General features: G+C 44.6%; 2 protein-coding genes across 3 annotated transcripts in view; one reads left to right on the forward strand and one right to left on the reverse strand.

Annotated features, from left to right (window-relative positions):
- TIMP3 (TIMP metallopeptidase inhibitor 3) overlaps window positions 1-7,776 on the reverse strand; it is a 35,057-nt gene extending 27,281 nt beyond the window's left edge. Inside the window, exon 1 of the mRNA XM_065650089.1 lies at window positions 7,260-7,776. Coding sequence (XP_065506161.1) covers window positions 7,260-7,383 — 124 coding nt within the window. The 5' untranslated portion in view covers window positions 7,384-7,776. The remainder of the gene's footprint in view (window positions 1-7,259) is intronic.
- SYN3 (synapsin III) overlaps window positions 1-22,208 on the forward strand; it is a 178,098-nt gene that overhangs the window by 78,529 nt on the left and 77,361 nt on the right. The gene's annotated exons all lie outside the window — the stretch shown is intronic.

Below are 22,208 nucleotides of genomic sequence, written 5' to 3' on the forward strand. Positions count from 1 at the left end.
GAGCTGAGGCCCCTGACAGACCACTAGTTTCCCACCAACACAACCCAGGACCTTATCCTCAAGTTAACAATGGCCTCCCCAACATTCTCCCCAAGCACTGCTCTCTGCTGGTTCCCCAGGAGGGGCACCCCAAATCACTTCCTTTCTTCCCAAGATAAAAATGAGACTCTACATCTCAGGCAAAGTGTTGCTGATACTTACTGAGGTTTGATGTTATTTCTTGCATATGCATCTCTCTGCTATTTAACTTGAGTTTTGTTATCTGTATACTGTTTCTAAAGGCTGAAATTACCCTTTGGAAAGGTCTTGTATAATCACTAGCAGGAATTTGGACTATTCATAGTCAACATTTATTTTACCAGCATGCAACACAAGAGACTCCTATCTTGTTTCCAAAAGACTCCCAGAATCTTTTCTAGCTGGCAAAAACATTGAATAAATAGAACAATCAGGGTTGTGTAAAACTACTTGCATTTTTGTGTTATTAGACATTGTCAGTTAGTGTACTAAATCTTCACTCTGGTTACTCAAGGGAACTACTTCAAATTACAGTAGAAGGTCAACTCTTTTTTTTTTTAACAATAGTTTTAAGCTCTCCAGTGTTTCTAACATTCCTCTTAGAAACCTGAAACCATCAAGTCAAATTCAACACTGATACAAGATCGTGAAATACTGCTCAGACCAGTGGCACTGCACCTGCTTTACACAAGTTATAAGGCTGGTCCAGTATTGCCTTTTCTTATTCAGAACTGGGCTAGATTTTAGATCTAGTATAAAAGGGTGTAAATCCATTTAACCCACTTCAGCCTCATTTACCTCAGGCCCAGTACCAGCCTAATACTTTCAAATAGCAGAAATTTGAAATTTGCTGGTTAACATTCTTTTCTCAAGTTATTCCAAAGCAAACGAAGTTTAACCCGTTTTAAATAAAGGCCTAGCCTACTGTCAGATAACAGAGTCACGGGTGGGCAGAACACCAATAATTTTGACGTGATCTTTCAGGTATCTGCTCTAGAGGAAGAGCTCTGGGTTTTAATCAAGCCACAGAAGTGTGCTTCCCTCCTCTGTGCCCCAGGTACTTAGACGCAGGTTACCAAAAAGGGTGACCTTCAGCTCTGCTATTTGCAACAAGTGTTCAGGGCCACAAAGCTGAGGAAGAGTTAAGACAGTCTTGCAACAGTTTCAACTACAGTCAGCTGCCTTCAGTCAACCTTGTCTCAAAGAAGTCTACCTTTAGGTATAGTTTGCTCAAGGAGCAGTAACAGCCCAATAAAGTTACACTAGTAAAATTTCAAGTGTAACATGTGGAGGTTCTGCAGAGGTTTAGATGAGCTACAGTAGGCCTTTAAGTTTAATGAACTGTGCATTTGCTTAACTCAATGGTGCTCGAAGGCCCAATTTTCCTCTCTTTTACACTACTACCATTTCATCAGTATCATTTAAGTTGCTTCCAATTTATAACATCATGTGAAAGACAGAATCATAGCCTGAAAGTCTAGAGCAATAAGCAGCACATCAGAGCAAAAGCCTCTTCATCTTGAACCAAAAAAAAAAAAAAAACCAACATAACCCTCATCATTCAAAGGAAACTCAGCCACATGCACTCCAGACATTATCACGACTGAAATTAGTCCCTCAGCTTAGTCTGGTTCAGAGCTGGCAAGCACAATGTGCCTGGCCTTGCCTGCTAACTCAAACCAAGCTGTCCTCTCAGGTTTACTAGCTCTTATGAACTTCCAGAGAACATCTGGCAGAAGTTTCATTTAATGACAAGATCTCCTGTCCAGACCAAACAGGCTTCTTTCTTCAGTGATGCATGCTTGGTTGGGCTACATAAGAGCACCACATGGTATTGGAGCTGTGAGGAAAAGGAAATAAGGTCTCAGACAACATTGTAACATTGCAAAAATAAGTTCTCAGTTTAATAGTTTTAACATCCAACTAAGGCGAAGGCGATTCACTGAGTGTTCCTACTAAAGATTCTTGGTCCCACCTCCATGACTGTCAGTGGGATTATGCATGAGTACAGAGATCCATTTCATCACATACCAATCCAGACGCAATATGTAAGAGGCTCTGAAAGGCCAGGACTAACTGTATCTAGTATCTTGGAAAATGTGAAGTCCATTGATGAAGCTGAGAATGAATGTGCCACCTTGTGCCACTTCTCCTATGGTCAACCAAATCTGCTTATCCTGAATAACAAATATTAACAAGGCAGGCCCTTTCCTATCTCAGATGAAAACTTTTGCTAAGCTAAAAAAAAAGCTAGTACTGCATATGGCAGTAGCTAACCATGTTCCCACCGGCCCACTTCTTCCCAGAAACATTAGAGGAGCAGTTGGCAGGTGGACAGTTCTCAAGAACAGGTGGGATATCAGTGAAAATAAGAATGAAAGAAATGTGTACATAAAGCAAGGAGCTCTAAGACTCAAGGTTAGAACATCTGGCTCTCTGCTGGCTCAGAGGTCTTGCTGGAATTACTTCCTGCAGGAAACCTAGAGTAAGCAGATGCAACGGTAACAAGATACCAAAAAAGCCTTTCATAGGATTCTGCACTACATCTTCCAAATACCAATTTCCACCACATTTTTTTTAATACATCCATCTGGAGAACTGACAAACTCCAGATCCCAAAAGGTGTTTACTCTGCTATGGACTTGAATCGAAAATAATCAACAAAAAAAGTAATTTCTATTTCCGATTCTATTAAATAGAACAAATCAGCTTAGCATGGCCATCTTTCTGTTGGAAGACAAGGAAGATCTTCTTTCACCATAGTTTTTACCATGGACATTGGAATTCCATAGAAGTTAAACAAATCTCCTTAATGTCTTCCCATATAAAATGGAACTCACAGTACTTTTTTTTTTTTTAAAGCTTTACAAGATGTTTCTCAGATTTCCTGCTTCTAAAATGCCTCAAAGGGAAATTCAGTCTAAAAATGAAACCACATCACTACTTCCTCAACAGAAGTGTGACTCCAAAGTGGATACAACACTTTTGCAATCACTATCGTGATATGTAACCCAAAAATTTGTTTTAAATTAATCTTAAAAGATTGGTATAATAATTAATTGGAGTTGGTTTGTTTTAACTTTTAAGTTAATTTGGCAGAGCTTAGTTGTCTGCCTTAAAAGACAGCACATGTGACCTCACTACAGAGTCCATGTCAAGGCAAAGAATGCATGTTCAAAATCTCATGTATGATCAAGTCATTCTGCATATCTCCTTTATCTTATTGCCATATCTCCTTTAGCTTATTAGTGACACGGTGGAATGATCAATTCAAGGAAACCAGTGAAAGAAAAAGGGCAAGTTTTCAATGAGGTGCTTAGACTTTGAGCCAAACAAATTCATAAGCCTCCTCTTCCCCTGCTGTCTCTTGCTCTTCTCATCTCACTTTCTCAGCTCAAAGGGGGCTAACCACTGCCAGTGTTGGGAACTCGGTGCTCTGGGTGGAGGAATGAATGGCTTCCTTTGCACTGAGGGACTCCAAGAGCTTACCTTCACTTTTCCAAAGCTTGCCAACTCCAACTCACCAAGAGCGAGGTTATTTAGAAAGCAGAGGGGCACTATGCACCTGCATCTTTGCTGGAACAGGTATTTCTTCCCCCAACACAAACTATAGAAGAGTATGTTATTTCAAGCTCCTTTGAACTTAGGTAAGAGACAGCTAGTGTTGCCATAGCTCTTTCTGAAGTATATGCACGATATGAAAGTGAGATAGGTGTGGAATGGACCAAGTACTTTCTTTATCACTTGCAGACTCATTTGTCAAAATCCAGCCTGCAATTTCACACATTTCTCTCTTTTTTTTTTTTCTTTTTTTGAAGAGGAGTTGGGGCAGAGGGGGCCAGGCAGGAGGTGTTTTTCCAAACCTGTGAATGCAACATTCAGCAGCCAAGCTCAAAAAAAAAAATTTTAAAAAAGACAAACAAACAAGCCCTTTTCATGACAGCTATGTCCAGCTGGAAATGTCACAGCTTTGTCACAATGGAACAAAGCATGCCTGGTGTCTCTTCTTTCAAAAGGTCTCTTAGTTCAAACAAAAGAAAAATATTCACATCTGGAAGGGGTCATAGGCAGAAAGTGGGAGTGGAGGAAGCAAAGTTCAGATGGCAAGTCATAGTAGTTGCTCTTTGTCTTACTGTTTGTCTAATTATTGTACTGCCCATTCTGGTACTTATCAATCCAGTTAAAGAAAGCAAGCCAAGAGTTAAAACAGCAATTTTATTATTAATTGACCTCAAAGGGCCAGATGAGATGCACCTCTTCACTTTTGCTTCATTCATCATGCTGGAACACTCAGGCTGAGTGAAAAGACCACTTGTGACCAGTCTGGCAGTCATTCCTCTTCCCCCCCCTGCCCTCCTTTTTTCAATAAAGAAAAAAATATTGTTGTGTGGAGTCCAAGCTTCCTTTAGAAGACCACAAACTTCTGTTTCAAAGGATGTACATATTGAGATCCTGCCATTTCCAATTGGTTTATTTGAGCATCTGTTTCTGTAAAGATTAAAACCTTCTAATGACTGCAGAGTTGGGAGGCTGTATCAGAACTGAGCCACAGGAAGATCAAAAGTTAAATGTCTAGTGAGATCAGGTTAAAGGAGAATGAACTTGAGAGCAGGACTGCACTGGCTAGACATTAAAGACCAACAGTAAGAGTTTGCATTACACTCCTAAACTAAAAGTCGTCTTCTTTAACATTCAGTGCTTCTGAAAATGAAAAGCCTCTCCTAGGCTGCCACCTAGCTTGTTCATTTCTTGTATTGTTTTAGGAACTATTTTTAAAAGCTCTTTTGCTCCAGCCTTTACTGCACTGACTCCTCCCTTTTGAGCTGGTATTTTGTCAAGAGTTTCAAGAGCGATAAAAACTTGCTGGCAAGTCCCTTTCTTCCCCACAATGTGTTTTATAACCCAGCGTGTAGTTTAGTCTGTCCAAACACTGCAGTAGTACACTGCCATGAGTTTCCATGGAGATGATTAACTCCTCCAGAGCCAGAAAGCTTTAGTGTGCTTTTTGCCCTTTCACCACATGAAGAATGACAGCATTTACTAAAATCAGCCTGCAGAAATATCACATTTTCCAGACAGTTCTAGCAAATATAAGGATTTGCTTTTGCTTCAACCCATCACACAGAACTGCAGTCTTAACCAAACTTGCATTTAAGTCATCTACTAGAATGAGTTGCTTTTTTCCCCTTCTGCTTCTCCTCCTTTGCTTTGCCGTGATGTCTGAAGGCGTGACAGCCCCACTTACATCAACTTTTGAACTACTACGTCTCAGAGCAAAGCCAAGGCATGAGATATAATGAAGAGTCCAGAAGAGAGAAAGAAGAGATGAAGGAGGAGATGACTGTGAACTCAACCAGAAATCAAAGTAGAAAATAGAAAAATTTCGTGCCCTAAAGTTTAGGAGTTACATGAAACTTCATAGTTTGCCACACTCCTAGTCAATTATGCGTATAGCAAAAATATACTGACGGTATGCATTCATAATAAAAATTTAACACCATTTTAAGAAGTTGAATTAAACTGAAAACAACCCATAATCTGGTATAGCATGACCTAATCAGAGCAAGAAAGGAGACCTTCTCCCCAAACGCAGCTAATGAAGGCCACATGCTGTCATCAGCTTCAGCTGTGGAAGAACAGTTTCCCAGTCTTACTTTCACAGAAAGGACAGTCTCCTTGGCAGTTGCTACTTCGGTGGTGTGCTTGTTGATCCAAACTATGAAAATGGCAACAGACCTTTGAATACTGAAGTTTCCTGGAAGAATTCCCCAGTATAAAACTATTTTATAAATATTTTCTAGGCTATCATCACTGAAACAAACTGTAACCTTTCCAGCACTCTTAACATGTAATGTTTTTTTTGGCATTCAAGAACAGATACACTACATAAACTAGACATGAATAACCAGGCATAACTGCAGTTTCTGTAGAAGAGTTAAAGGCAAGAGGGAGATTTTTCTGCCAGTAAGCTTGGCTAACTTGAAAGAGCCACTGGCAGGGTTCATAGCAATGGGTGTTTTGCTGCAGTGGGAATTATTTTCTATTTGACTTCCATAGCAGTTGCCAGGAGGATTTCTTTGCAGACTCCACTTGGAGTCAGTACTGTGTGAGTACCGGCAGTGCAAAGTCCCCCAACCCCTTTTACACTGTGTTACTAAGACAATCCAGAGGTGCAAGACGACTTCACTCATGCAGTTCACTCATAACTGTATTTACTATTAAGTGGACATGTGTCCAGTATTAACTCAAAGGATATCGCTAATTGATTTCATATACTTTGCCACAGGACGCTTGCCAAGCAGCAACCGTATTTGGTTAACCACCCTTGGCTACAAACCAACCAAAGAACTAGAAACCAGAGTCTCCAATACCACCTCCTCAGAGATCCTGGGTGTCCCCCCTGTCCCCATCTAACATTAGTGTCACGAAGATCCCTAGGGATGCCAAAACCCATAGCAGAGAACACCAGCAAGGATACAATAAGTGTTTCAACTTTCCAAAAGAGCATGCGTGCTTGCACACCCCGCACAGCCGCGGAGATCACAACATCGCGTGCAGAAAGTGCGGAGACACTGGTTACCTGCTTCTCCAGCCCCTCCTGAACTTACCAGTGCAGCACCACAAGCCTGTGTGAGCTGCACCTCCCAACACCAACCGCCACAGGCGGTTCCCCGGCTTGAGAGAACTCGTCCTAACCCTACCTCCTATTATTTGTCACCAGGTTGTGGAGGAAATTTTGGCTGCCCGCACCTCCAATTACGTTTTTGCCTCACTGCAGGAAACAAGCCACTATTACGATTACTGATTTCTTGAAAGCATTTCTTGGAGAGGCTGCCGCCGCTGCTGTGGGACAGAGCCCGCTGCCGCGACCACCTCGCTCCCCGCCGCCCCTCGGGAGGGCTGGTCCTCCACCACACACCTCTCCTCTTGCTCACCCAGGCGTGTGCAGCAGCTACCGAGCCGCATCTATCTTGAAAGGCCAGGTCACCCCACACCAGTTTAACCCACCTCACCTCTGTTTTCACCGGGTCATTCGTAGGACCAAGGCTTACTTGTGGTGGCTGCCCAGCTGCTGCCAACACCCCCATCAGGGTCCTGCAGAACTTTCTAGCGGCGCAGGCTTCGCGCCGGCGGGGCAGGTGCAGCCTCCCCCGGGCGAAGAGCCTCGGGCTTCTCCCCCAGGGAACCCCCCGAGCCCCGGCGGCCGTAGGGCGAGGAGGCGCCGCCCCCGCGGCACTTACCGATGTCGGAGTTGCAGAAAGCGTCCTGCGGGTGGATGGGGACGCAAGTACAAGCCTCCACCACCAAGTCCCGCAGGCTCCAGCTGCAGAGGAACACGGCGAGGAAGCTCAGCCACGCCGTCATGTTGCCTGCGAGGTGCCTTCTCCTCACTTTTGCGGAGCAGGAGCGCAGCCGCTGGCCGACTCGCCTTTGATTCTCTCTTCCTAACAGCCCGCGCAGCGCGACTGCCTGCCTGCCTGCCTTCCCTCTGTCTCGCTGGCCCCGGCAGCGCAGCCTTCGCTCAGCAGGACAGTGCAAGTCTGAGGGCACAGCAGGTCCGCGGCTCCCAGCAGCTGAGGGCTCCGGTGCGATGCCGATGAGTGCAGAACCGCGCTGCGCCGCGACGGGCCGGTGCGCGGAGTTATAGCCTCGATCGCGCCCTCTCGGGCTCCGGGGGCGCCGCCTCCCCCGACCAATGGGAGCCCGGCATTACCTCATCGGCGGGAGAGGCCAGCGGGCCGGGGCGGGGCCGCGGCCGCGGCTTCAGCGCCTTATAGGGAATAGTGCGGGGAGCGCCGCGCGCGGGCGGCGGTTGGGCGCCCCGCGGCCGGTGGCAGTTGGGCGCTCTGAGGAGAAGTTCCCGGGCCCATGTCCGCTGATGCTCGCCGAGGGGGGCGGGTTGAAACTCTTAAAAATTAGTTGTACCTTCCAGGTATCTGCGAGTACCCGTCCCGCGGCCGTCGGTGCCCGGGGTGTGGCCCCAAGGAGTCCCCTGACACCCCATTCAGGACCTGTTTCCCCTCAGCCGCCCCGCGCCTCAGGGTGCGAGACGCGCCTGGAAAACACACGCGGGGTTTGCTGTTCGCTTGAAAAGCTTGGGTTGTTCCCCTCAAAACCACCTCGGCTGTCTGCAAGCTGATGTTAAACTGATGTTAAAAAGGGTTTCAGAAAACCAACAGAAAATGCAAGGGGAGGGCAGCGTATTGCTTCTTTTCCTCCTTCCATAGGCAGTGAAAAGAGGATGGAAGAAAAGAAGGACCAAGACCCAGTTGAACTGTAAACCAGGATTTCATCCTGCGGTTTTTAATCCTGCCCAAATGCTCCTTCTTCTCCTGTCACTGCAGCAGCACCACCCATCACTTCCCCTTTTTCGGGATTGCAGTCAGCAAGGGGTCATAAACCGCTAAAACCAAGCTGGAAAAGCAGCGTCGTATCTACCCAGGCACTCCCAACATTTAATCTCAAAGTATATTTTAGCAGAGCAGCTTTAGTGGAATTTATAGAAAAGTCCTGTTTGTTTTGTTTTCCCTTATCCCCTTTCGGAACAGTAAATTTCTATCAGCTGTAGAAATGTAAATGTTATAGAAGAGCTGGGACTGTAAGGAAGGAGATTGCCAGCTGCAAGATACAGACAGCCTTATTATCCTGCAAGGGGGACCAACGGGTGATTAATCACAGTATCAAGCCAGTGTATATAATGTCAGAGTACTTTCCACAGGGTTTACAAGACTTAAGCATGTCTAGTTATAAATTATGCTGGTATTAAAGGCTAGGGACCAGCTGTCCTAAATATCTAAATAGTCAGCTAAGTCTTCAGATTTACAATTCTGCTCCATCTGGGTGAAGCACAGCCTGCCTACACCTTTTCTTTAATCATACCATCCATATAAAATTAAAACCTCCGGTCTTACAGAAACACAGGCTTTTATTTGGAGCATCAGTACACAAAAGGTTCAGGATGGGTGTTGCTAGTAGGGATCAAGGTTACAGTGCTAACAGCGGGAAACACAGGTTCCTACCCTTGCTGTGACTTGGACAACCTGTGTGAGAGCTTCACCTCAGTGTCCTTCAAATCCCAATCTGTGTAATGGGGATAATAGTGATGGGAGTGTCTCAGGAATGTGTATTAGCGAACACACTGAAAAAATTAGATGGTGTTGAGGTGCTAACGGGTCATACAAGTACGTATGAGGCAGGGTGTCAAACAGGACATTAGATTTAGACGTGTCAGTGTCTGAATCGTTTGGGTCCAAATTGCAATATGAGAAGATCTATGCAAAAAACCTCTTTAGGTACTTGAACTGTCTGCTCCAGGTACTACAGCTGAAGAATCTCTCAGATTGGACTGTCATTTCAGTCTCACTAGGTGTAAAGAAGGAACAACTGCACTGACCCTAGCAGAGTGAAATAGAAGAAAAATGAGGTGTATCTGGCACTTCCATTTTTTCTTTGTTGTTGTAAAAAGTTTTATATCACCAACATCGTGGTACACCTGGTCTATCAACATTTCAGATCAGTATCTGAGAGAAGTGGAGTTATTCTATAACCTGACACTGGTGTAAATAAGAGAGAGTTTGGCCCACACACAACTCAATTACAATGACAGCTCCAGCACCATCTCCCTTTGCTCTCAGGCCAAGTAACTCCTCCTAAGTGTGTCTCTTAATTTCTATAATAACACCTTTCCTGCGCGTTCTGAGAACTAACAAGATGAATACCCTGTAATAAGCTTTGAACATGTTGGGTGCTGTGTAAAAGCTAAGGTTGACTATAGTACACAGATGCAGGACACATTCAGAGGGGACTGAAAAACAAACCCTTCGGTCATCTTCTCAATTTCTGAAAAGGGAGAGGAAGGGGGCTAGCAGCTACTGAAGTTACACAGGGCTCTCCAAGGCGTGGAAGTAGCTTGTTTACAGTGAGACTGACCAAGCTTGTTAAAGTAACACCAAGTTTGTGCTGATTACAGGATCTAGTTAATTTTTCAGATATAACCCAGAGAAGTGCTTTTCAGGATGAAAAGGAGTGCCATGGCTTGATCCAATGGCAGGGCACATCTGTTTGGAAGGGGCAGTGTGTAGGCTGTCTGTGTGGCAAGGCTTCTCACTATCTTCTATACCACCTTGAGAGGTGATCCAGTAATTTTTTTACTGCATTTATTCGCATTATCTGGAATAGTAGTACCTGTGTTCAATCAGTTACAACGTAGCTGATTCATCTGCTCTTTTGATACCTAGATTTTTTTTTTAAAGAGGTTAACTTCTCTATAGTAGTATTGATGCACGTTTTCCAACTATGACTGGATACTGCACAATAATAACAACGTTTATTTGCCACTTAAAAGGGTAGATTTCTTATACAGAAACCAGAGTGCCTTATTTTTGTAAATCACAGGTAAATACTAGTAAGGAAAGCTCAGTCTGGCCAGTGGCCTGCTGGGAGGCCTTCGTTGAATCATTTAATCTGCTCACATCTTCATTTGATCATCTGTAAACAGATATATTATATATTATCCTCTGATAATATGTATTAGATATTCAATATTAGCCTCTCTCCTTTGAGACCTACCAGCAAAGTGCACTCTGGAAGAGCCAGGTGGGGGCTCCGAGTGTTTATTTAAATGAGAAAATTTTTATAATGAGATTGAAGTAACACAGAAAGTCAATGAAGGAACCGAAAGGAGAACTCTATCCGAATCCCCTCTCCATGCCCTGTGTGTGTGGGAAAAACTGCAAAGGGGAAAAAAAAAAAAAACAAAACCACCAAACATAGAATTCAGCTCCTTTGCCTACATGAAACTTTAAGCCTTATATGGCCATAAAAATGTGGCAGAGAAAGGAGAAAATAAAGACCTTGATCTTCATACAAGAAAATTAGAGTTCATGTTTAGTTAATGTCACCAAATAAAGAAATCTATGTTATTTCAGTCCTCCACCAAGAACACACTGTTGAACACAATTAAGGATCTCTCTGCTTTACTGGGCAGCCGCACCATTTCATGCTGTGATCTTGTCGGATCCCACAAGGTAAGCATGACTGGACTGGGTCAATAGTTGGTGTGAAAATTCCCAGAGAGAGCCATGTCATGCAGGTGTTGTTGACTGAGCAAAGCGGCTTTTCTTCCCTCAATCCTGCATGAATGTGTAGGGACAGTGCTAGGGGGCACTGTGCTGCAAGAGATGGGTGCGTTTTTTGCAGATGAAACGAGATTTCTTGGGATAAACCCACTCTTTGCAAAAGGAGAGGTGATAAGCTGAGTGTCTTGGTTAAATTTCAGGAGAGAAAACGATCTTCTGCTTGCATAGATACTCACTGCAGTTTACATCAGGAGAGTATTAACAACATCATTTTCCTTCCACAAGTCCTGCTTGTGGCTGGAAAGGACCATCCCAGAACTAGCTGCAGAGACTGAGATAAAAGCACTTTGGGCTATTCCTTCAAAAGGCATAAGGTGTTGCTGTAAATGAATTAAACGTATATTCACTTCCCTTTCTGATCACATTTCACTGTGAGGGATGCCAGGTGCTGGCAGAGAGCTGCTTCTGAACTGACAAAAGCACGTGAATGTTGGTAGTACAGAAGGGCTTCATCAAACCACAGGAACTGCTGGCCAAAAAACAGAGAGAAAGAGATAAAGAGGGGGAAAAAGGCAGGAAGAAAGGAATGGGGGATGGAGTGAGAAAGAGAGAGAGAAGGAAATATCCCCACTACCACCATCACTAGAGAAAAAAAGCCCTGACACATGTAATGGCTTAAAACACTCCAGCTCATCACCAGACTTCAGCTGCTTTAAACTGAGCATAGCATGAATGAAGTCAGGAGACTTCGACCTGCAGTCCAAACAGTCCTGCCACCTCCTTGAACAATATATTGATTTTAAAAGCTTCTGAAGTATGGGCATTTTTCCATTTTAACTTTTCCACAGTAAGTTGATTTGTGAGTGTGGAGTCCTGCCATTAACATTCTAAATTGTCCAGCTGCCAAGTTGTTCAAAAGTCTCCTCTTGTCCTAAAAACTTTTCTTGAAGTTGACAATCCTCCTATCTTTTATACCAGCTCAGCATCACACCCTTTAGAAGATATCAAATTTTTTTTCTGCTTTTATGCAGCAGGTGAGAAAGGAGAGGTGCTTTTCGGAGCCATCTGATGCCCTTTTTTACAGAATACTCATGTCATCTCAAAGGGCAGTACAGAGTGGTCATGCATTAGCAAAAGATTCTCCTATTTCCTGATTATCTGTTTCTCTTTCAGAATGTTTGCTTTTTTCTGACGCTGTCCTTTGAGAATACTCTTTTGTTTAAAATGTTCATATTTGCTATGATTTATGAGTGTGAAAAAGGTTGAGAAAACTTCATCCTCTATTAATTCCTCCATTGTATCAGTGAACTTCATATGCTACTTAAAATAAGAAGACTCTTTCTTCAAAAATGTCTTTGATTCTATAAATACATTTTTTAAAAAATCATTTGATCTTTTTCTCTGAGGTTGCAAAGGAATTATGTCACCTTCCTGTCTGCAAGCCAGACATAGGTAACAGTCTATCCCATTCCCAAACTTTTAATTAGAGGAAGACCATTAAACCTTCATCAGCTCTAACGGTTCTACACTGTGTTTAATCTTCAAGGATCCTTTACAGATTGTGCTTACAGAGAGCGCCCAGCCTGGGAGCAGACCATAGGTACCATGTGTCACCAGGAGTATTACATTATAAAGGATTGTAGAATATGAAATCACCCTCTCAGTAGTGCGGGGATCCTCCAGTCAGGCTGTGATGTGGCATCAGCTGCAGAAGGGCAACCAGGAAATATCTTTTAACAACCTTATCAAGCTGAAAATGTTTCCTGCACATGACTGCGCTCTTTGGCCCAAATCCAGCAAAACACTAAGGCACATGTTCAACTTTAAGCACACAAGATGCTCTGCTGAAGTCAACAGGACCATTTACATGCAGAAAGTTAAATATAAGCTTAAGTGCATTTCTGGATCAGGGCCAAAGGGCTTGGTACCATGCAGGGTTCAAGCCAGGAGGCTGTGATTAGATGATCTGACAGAGTCTGGGGGGGAGAACATGATGCAATTTGCTTGGCTCTACCTGCCTGTGCCTCATTCCTAGCAATTAATTTTCTCTCATTTTTGTTTATAATAAGTTTTTCCATTTCTCTTATTTTGCTTTCAAGCTGCTGTAGCCATTTCCAAATTGAAGTTGTGTTTTTCTTTTTTAAACTCTTCTAAACTGCATCAATGGCTTTAAGTGACCGAACAAAGAGATTTCAAATAGATGAAGAGGTTCAAATGGTAATAAGAGCTCGTGTTGCCAGAGCTTTGGAGGTTGGCACTAAGCAGAGAAGAGAGTGAGAGTGATTGAAAATCACTTTTCTGTTGTTCCTTTGTATGAACTGGTTTCTGGCTTATGCAATGCACAGTAATTAAAATGACTGGAATGCCTCACATTTTTAAGAGAGCTTTAAGGCAGCTCTGTGGCATTGTGGCCAGCAGAGTTCATGAGCAGATTCGTGGCTGCAATCTAGGTTTGACCTTTCTATCAGCATAACTTGAAGAAGACAATATCTCTGTAGAGGCCTTGGAGGGGAGTTTGGGGAAGAAAGGTTAGACACAGAGCAGCAGTGAGGTCTGCTCCATGCATCAGCTCCATACGCAGCTATGGGGCAAGCCTTCCTTTCGGTGAGCTGAGAGCCTAAGGGTTGGTGTGGTCATCAGAGATCTCATTGCTTTCTTTCACTGTAGTTTTAATGTCATGCCCAAGTTCAAGTGTGGCACACTTACACATTCTCTATCTCTCACTATAGTATTAGTTCCTCGTAGTTCCTCCTCCTAGGTACTAAACAAGAAATGTCTATTTCTGTGAGAGTTTGCATTTGAGTGCTGGCCACTGCAGTTGCTGGGTGTCTTTGTGGAGGTCCAAACAGCTCCCCAGTGCTTAGCAGACACACACCCTGGCAGGCTGGCAAGTCTCTCTGCTCAGTGAGCTGCTCTCCCTGCGATGAGGTTTACTCTGCTCGGCAGTGGAAGTATCTTGTTGCCTTTCACTCCTCCTGGCACAGCCCAGAATTTCATTTCCTGTTTTCCATTTTTGTCGTTGAAGGTGACTGGCCACTGCATCTCTGGTCTTCTCTCAAGAGCTGGCCTGGCTTCTCACAGCGATGAGCTGCCACAGACTAGCGGGAGAGCTGAATACAGCCTCTCTCAGGAGAGGAGCTGACTGGACTGAGGAGATGACCTTTTTGGCATGTTGAGCAACCAGATCCTTCTCTCCTCACCTCTCTGCCTCTCACCAGCCTTCTGAACATATGGACTAAGCCTACTCCCTCATCTCTCAGCACAGTCTTTCTCCCCTTCTCCTGCACATCAGAGGGCACTGTCGGCATACAGTGGTCTCCACAACCCTTTGTAAGTGTAGGAAGATAGAGAAAGATCCCAGGCAGGAGACAATAATCTTGTGTGTCTTAGACCATCCTGAGGCTAGCAGAGCCGCAGTCCCTCCATATGCAGTAGGCCAGCCAGTCCCTAGGATGTGCCACTGGTTTACAAAGCATGTTGGAATCTTCTGAAATTGCCATACCTGTGAAGAGTAGAAAGAGCAGCACCAGGAGGCTGGCATTCCTCTTTCTGTTACATTAGTGAGCCTGGAGACAGTGTCAGGCTGTCAGGTCTGAAAGGCTCTTCTCTTGACCTGCAGAACAGGTGTAGCTGGAGGAAAAGTTGTTGTCTCTTGCCTCTCCCTGCACAACCTGTAAAAACTTCCTGCAAGAATAAGCCAGTCACTTCATCCCCATAGAATCATAGAACAGTTTGTGTTGAAAGGCACCTTCAAAGCTCATCTAGTCCAACCCCCCTGCAATGAGCAGGAACACCTTTAACTAGATCAGGTTGCTCAGAGCCCCATCCAGCCTGGTCCAGCTGTTACTAGTTTCTCACCTGAAACTGCAAATAAAGGTGTTAGCTATAAGAATGGTTTCTAATGATGAACAGAATGTCCCAGCAGGGAATGAACTAAGTTATTCCTGTCATGCATGTCAGCACATGGGTGTAAAAAATTAGAAGCAGTTCTTCTGTGTGGAGATGCCAACAGACATCATTGCCTTGGCATAGGATTTTTTTTTTAATCCAAATTGTCTTTTTCAGTGCTTTTGTTTCTGTGTTCCTAAATCAAAGCTATTCTAAACAGTAGCTGACTGCTCACTCAAGGCATAGACTCACAGTCCCAGCCAGTAGAAGCTGGGGGATTTCTAATGTGAGATTTCAAGGATGGATCTCTTTCTCCTCTGGAGCAAAAGGCAGCACTTCTGTTTCCTCACTCTTTTGGAATTTTCCTCCATAAATCTTGGCATACAGTGTGAGACAAAAGATGAGATGGTAGATCTGCAGCCTACAATGAGGACTCTCTCATTTGTTTATTGTCTTGCTCTTCCTGAGTGAAGAGCAATACATTCCTCAAAGGACCTTTTCAGGTCAGCAGTGTGAGTTCCACACCTAATGTATTAAAGTCAGGACTGAAAAGATCAGTGTTTGATTTAGCACAGATGTGTGAAAATAGTATTCATTCTCCACTGAAGGCAGAGGGAACAATCTACTGCCCCTGTTCCCCTTTCCTTTAATCTAATGGTCCTGATTTCCTTTAATCTGACAGCCTCTATCACTTACTTGTTCCTTTCTGTGTACTTCTGAGGAGTGTTTCAGTGGGGGACACAGAGGTAGGGAAAGACACCACAGTGTCATTACAGGACCTTTCTGTTCATTTAGCAAAGTAGCCCTGATTTCTGTTTCATTGCAAGTGATAAGGGATATTGTGCAGTAAGAGTTAATCTGCAACCAGATACAGTGTGGCTGGAAGTGAAGCCAAGAAAGAGGAACAGAGCAAACTTCCTCTGTTTTTTCCTTTGCACTGAATGAAAGTCCCCCTACCAGGGACCGTAGGGACAGGATTATGATCACATGCTTTATTGGCAGAAGTTTAAAAAAACACTGTCCTATACTGACAGAGTTCAACTCCTTTTGATTTTAACTCAGTTTGTAGCAAGAGCAACGTGGTAGCTCACAGTGGGTGTGCTTTTCTGAAGGGGAGGCACGCAGCGTGGGTAAATGTACTAGCATGCTGCTGGTACTACCCAGACAGAAGGACTCCAAATACATAGCAGAGGCAGCAATGAGAGCTACCCAGAGCCAGCAGGAGCCAGGAAGGTGTTGAATGTAAGTACAGATTACATGCCAGGAGTTGAGCTATGAAGGTACCAAAGCTTGAACATGTGCCCTGAGCAAGAAAACACCTCTCTGTAACTCTGCTCTTATTAACAGTGCCACCAAATCTCTCCCAGAATGTTGGCCAGAGGTTCGGCACTAGCCCAAGTGCTTCGCTATGGGAGCCTGGACTGCTCCAGTGCAGTGGTTCATCACAGGTACTAAGAGGCTGGAGAGGTTCCGAACATTTTTAGTGGCAGCAGGTGGCCAACACTAGCTTAGCACAGCACATTCCTCTCTCCTCTCCTCTCCTCCCCTCTCTTCTCCTCCCCTCTCTTCTCCTCTCCTCTCCTCTCCTCTCCTCTCCTCTCCCCTCCTCTCCTCTCCCCTCCTCCTCTCTCCTCCTCTCTCCTCTCCTCCTCTCCCGTCATGGAAGGAGACAGGCTAAGGAGGGAACATTTGAAATTGGTTTCCCCATCCGGAATAAACCTTCGCCTCTAAACATCATATATAATGGCAACTTAGCCTAGAGGGACTAGTATAACATTAGCTATGCATGGCTGTAAGCAAATAGCACCACAGAGAGCTGGCTGGAGGAAGCAAAAGTTTATTCCCAGTGAATGCAAGAGTATTTCCTTCTCTTCCTTGCAGAGGCAGAACCTAGCTCCTTAACTTAGACACCACCTCCAACTCCACAAGGTGTTTCCACAAGTATCAATGCAATTACTTTGAACAATCTTTTCATTTTTTTTCCCCCTAAAACTATAACTGAAGGCCAGGCAGACATAGCCATTCAGTTTTATTTTGAGAAAAGCCTTTTGAGAATAAGGAGGAGAAAAAAGGAGAAGCTGGTGCTGCAAAATTCCTTATCCCACCGGGCATTTCTAGGAAAGAGGAGGGAGGGTGTCTTTTGAAGCCGTGCCTATGGCTGCATGTAAGGGATAGTTCTCAAAGGATTCTCTTAATCAGATTCTGCAGAAGATAGACTGTCTCTCTGTAATTCACTCCGTGTCTTATTCAAAGGCCATATGCTCTGGTCACGTGAAGATTTACACTCTCAAATTTACTGCCCTCAGAGAATCTATAAGAATTATGCAAGAAATCATGTTCCATGATAACTGAGGCCTCACAAAGCTGTGCTTTCTAAAGACTGCTTCTAACTCCAGAGATGGCCCCTCTAGGGCTTTGTAAGCTCTTCTGGGGAAGAGGGAAGGGAAGAAAAAGGGGGAGCTGCTGATCATTGCCATATGTGAGAAGCATCTCTGTCTGCACGTGGGTGTGACGTCCGTGTTATCACCAAGGCTGCGCTCCCCAGAGCCCCCCTGTTTCCTGTTTCCAGTCAGCAACTTGCTGCTGGAGCAGGAATCCCATATCACTCTGTACTGCGGTCACAGAAAAGGAAAATGATGGCCAGTGGAGGGGGGAAGGGGTGGGGGAAATCCTCTTAAATAGCCATGTAGGATGTCTGGGCAGGGACGTGAGCCAGGAGTCCTCAGAGGCAGTAGAATAAGTGGGAGTTTAGCAAATAACCATTTTCTTTCTTTGACTAGTGTTCCTCAGAGACCTCAGCACTCCAGTTCTCAGAGCTAATTTTAGCTATTTGTGGTTGGCCTGTTCCTAACGTCCCTTTCCGATCTCTAACACACACTGAACCTCGGGATACTCTCTGTGGGCTGACAGATGACGTGAAAACCTCTAATCTGCAGGTCAAATATCAAAAATGAAGTGGGATCAGGAAAGTGGAAGCATGATTTGCTTTTTCCCAAATAAGGGATGTATATTCATATTAGAAGTTCTTAGCATACCAAGTTTGTGGGTGTTTTTTAGACTATAGGAAGGGAATGACTTATTCTTGAAAATTTTATGGTAACCACCAAAGATGTTATCATTCCATGGACACTGCCTTTCCGAAGCAGACTATGACTGACATGTTTTCATTATTTATTGGCACTGCTCTTCTGTAGAGAAACCAAAACCACATTGTCCCAAACACTGTACTGATGTATAACAGGCAGAGTGAGTCCCTGCCAGAGGGCATAGAGTACATGTTAGAGAGGGTTCAAAATGAACACAGTGGAAATAAAGCTGTGATGCCAGGAGTGAAGGAACTTACAGCATGTGGCATTCATATTGTAGATACCATCTTCATGGAGGTCTGAGTCTTAACTGCTTTACACTCCTGTGGTGATTTGATGTCAATGCTTTTTCTTCCACAAAATTTGCTTGCTATAAAGTCTGTGATGAATCTGATGTCCAGATGTCCAGGATACAAAAGGAAGGTAAAAGGTTTAGGATGAATCCTCCTATTTCAAACAAATTTTCCCAGCAACATGAGCAACAGGTGGCACTTTTTCTTCCCCTAAATTTCTCGTGGATTCTCTCTACTGATCTTCCCTCCTCTCCACATACATAGGATGCTCTGCAGGATTGAAGTGTTTGCTCAGAGTGATGAATATATGGAACTATGGACGGTAGAAGGCATATGGACCCTCAAGGGATCTGGAAGAGATGCTTGTGTCACTCTGTAAGAAAACTAAGTCCAGGGCCTGGGAATGAGATCAGTAACCTTATTTTCAGTTGATAGATTTAAGAAGGCTTTGAGTCAGGTGAGGAATCCTGGGAAGCTGTTTAGGAGTAGAAAAAGGTAGTTATTATGTCCCTCAAGGATAGGAGAGCACTATTCCTTGAGCTGACAGAGGCCAGATTTATGTTATTAATTGTGCAAACAGCCCTGGTTTTGTGTTGGACTGGAAATAAAAGACTGGCTAGGATATTTTGGACAAGACTGTCTGTAGCACTCTGGTTGGCAGGAAGCAGTGAGTCTGCGTATAAAATAGACCTCATGAGCTGCCCATCGCTCTTCTTCATGCCCTGCAGGTATTTCCCAGGTGAGGCTATGCTGCCCAAAGAGCTACCCTGTTTCCCCAAAAATAAGACCTACGCTGAAAATAAAACCTAGCATGATTTCTTAGGATTTTGGAGGATGCTTGAAATATAAGCCCTACTCCAAAAATAAGCCCTAGTTACAGTTCATAAAAGAGTCAATGTGAATAGTGTCCAGGCAGCTACACATGTTAAAAAAGTAAGCATCTTTTGGAGAAAAAATTAACACCGCCCCTGTCTTATATTTGAGGAAACAGGGTATTTTCCACTCTGCAGAGACCCAGCCAGGACATTATTGTTAGCAGAGGCATAGAGGGGCTGCTTGCAGCAGGGAGAAGCCCAGCAGTGAGCAGAGCACATGTGGGGACACAGAGACCATCTCATATTGTCTCCGGCTTCCCACAGATTCCTGGGAGCTCTGCTGATTTCTGAAGATCTCCTTCATTTTTTAGAGTAGTGTTGGCAGCTTGTTTCACTTTCAGACAGACATAAGTCCTGTCCAAACTGAAGGAATGGAAGTGGGGGAACCTCACCCCCCTTCCCAACTCACCATCCACAGGTTTTCCTAATAATTCCTGGGCAGAAGGACACGGTCATGTGAGTCCTTGAAACTCCATCCACCTTGGAGGAGTAGTGGGTGTGGTGCCATGGACATGGCCAGATATATGTGTTGCCCTTCAGAGAGAAGCTCACTGTCCTCCAAAGACTGAATATCAACAAAATCCTTCCTGTGGGGACTTCCAGCTCTGCCTGAGCCAGCTGTAAATTCCTTTGAGGCTAAGACTAAGAAAACTGGAATCCTGGGAGGACCTTATTACAGTCTGAAAACCATTTCCAATGAACCTTCCCAAAAATGTGGTTTCTCCAACCCAGGAATGCGAGCTCTGCAACAATGGCAAAGCTGAAGTCCTAGACCATTTGCATTAACTAGTATTAGCTTATTACTTCTTTGCACTCCGTCTGCCTTGTCTAATATTAAAACCATTGTCCCTCTGGGAGACAGAATTTTTGTTCAATTTTTGTGTAGCACCTGGCACAATGGAGATGCTACTATTTGAGTGGGGTGCTACCTCCATACAAACAAATTTTTAAAAATCATAGTGGGACTCCTAGTTTCTCTGTTTACTGCTTTCTTGTTGAGTTTATTATTATTGAGTGAATAATTATAAAACATCTGAGTTTGCACAGCAAAGCTAATGGCTGCTTCAGCCAGGAAATGAGTGAGAAGTGGGGAAAACAGAGACTGGCATATAAATTGCCGTAGTGCAGTGGAACAGAAGCCGTGAACTGATGCAGAGTGGCTGAAGCAGGAGAGAGCAGAAAGGTGGCTACACATGCAGAGAGCTCCTCAGCTGGTCCTGTCAAACCTGGAAGAAAACTACATCTGCTCTAAGGCAGATGAAGGTACAATCCTTCAAGCCCAGGAGAGCCAGCCACTCTGACCACAAGACCTACCAGCTACCTCCTTGCTTGCCAGACCTCATGTTTTTGCACTCTGTCGCTCACTATGTTTGTCCTTTTTATGGGAATGGTGCCTACCAGCTGCCACCTTCTGCATGAACCAGTTGAAAAATTTGGATCCCCTACTGTGACAAGTTTCCTGAACATTTTTTGTGCTTCCCTGCACAATGCAATTTCTTTTCTGAATATATGCAGTCTTCTCCTTCTAAATGCAGAGGTTTTGGAGGGATATAACACCCCTTGGAGCAAATGCATTCCCCAAAAGCCTTCCTCATGATGTTCTGGCCCCAATTGTCAACACCCTGCTCTCCAAGGACAGAGAACACAATCCAGGCCTCCCTCCCCTGCCCGTGGTGTCTCCAAAGCAGTAAAATCTCCAGCGAGGAGATAGACAGAATAGCCACCAGCATGCCAAGAGTGGGAAGGAAGAGTGGTTGTACCACACTGTGTTCCAGGCATGTTCAGTTAGAAGATGGTCCCTAAGGGACTATGAGATGCTGGTGTATGTTTAGGGCAGCCTCTGGGCTACTTGCACTCACACTGATAGATGTGAGGCAAAATGATGCAGCTGCAGCCAGCTCCTAGGGGCTCTCTTCTTTCACACCTCTTGTCAGCAAAGTCTGAACAGAGCAGAGAACCTAGCCCCACATCACACCGATTTACACACCAACATCTCTGCCTTTTCCCAACTGCTAAAGTAGGAGGGTGGGTGTTTCAGTGAAATCTTCCCTCCAACATAAGGAAAAAGACAGATAAAGAGCAACCAAGTGGTGCGCTGTCCTCACACTCCTCCTTGCATCCTAAACCAGACCCATAGACTAACATGAATGATCTTATTCACTTGTGCTCACATGAAATATGCACAAGCACTGAAGGGGGGAAGGTTGTCAGGGCTGTTCTCAGCTCTAGAGCAGCTCTTTGATAGGACTGGACTTTTTTTTTTTCTTCTTTTTTTTTTTTTCTCCCAGATGAGAGGCTGGTCACCACCACCCCTAAACTCACCTCCACCCCCAAACAGCTGTTTTGCCAAAGGGTGGAGAAGCAGACCTCTTGATTGAGGGTGGAGCAGTTTGAAGGAGAGGAAAGCAGTGACTTCACTTTTTATTAAGTAATAGCAGAGCAGGGTGTGCGTCACTCTGAAAAACAAGACTTTGGGTGGGGGCAAGGGCTTTCTGCCGCATCTCACACATGGAGCCTTCCTCTTTGTGGGAAATAAGCAGAACACGCCATTCTGAAGAAGGAATTCAGAAAGTCAAAGATGCAGTAGGCTAGACACCTTAAAGTGTCATTTAAGGGGATCCAAGGAGAGCACCAAGGTGAAAGGACATGTAATGGCAAAAGCGGTTTGGTCTAGACTTCAGGACTTTCCTCCAGCAGGGATAGAGGAGCATGGGAACAGATCAAGTCCATGTGAATGGAATAGCATGGGAATAAAGTCCCTGTGAATACAATGGGAGTGAAAGAGCAGGCTGGACGCAGTGCTGCATCCAGCCCTCGGCCAGGGTGAGGCAGGGCAGCATCAGGGACAGGACTGCTGTCAGCCCACCCTGGAATCTGCTCAGCCTCGGCTGGAGAACCAGCACCACCACAGTTCCAAATGCCATGCAGCCTTCTCTTACTCGTGTTGTTTGCCCGGGTTCTGTAAGGAAT

The sequence above is a fragment of the Caloenas nicobarica genome, chromosome 1, assembly GCF_036013445.1.
Source record: "Caloenas nicobarica isolate bCalNic1 chromosome 1, bCalNic1.hap1, whole genome shotgun sequence".
Lineage (NCBI taxonomy): Eukaryota > Metazoa > Chordata > Aves > Columbiformes > Columbidae > Caloenas > Caloenas nicobarica.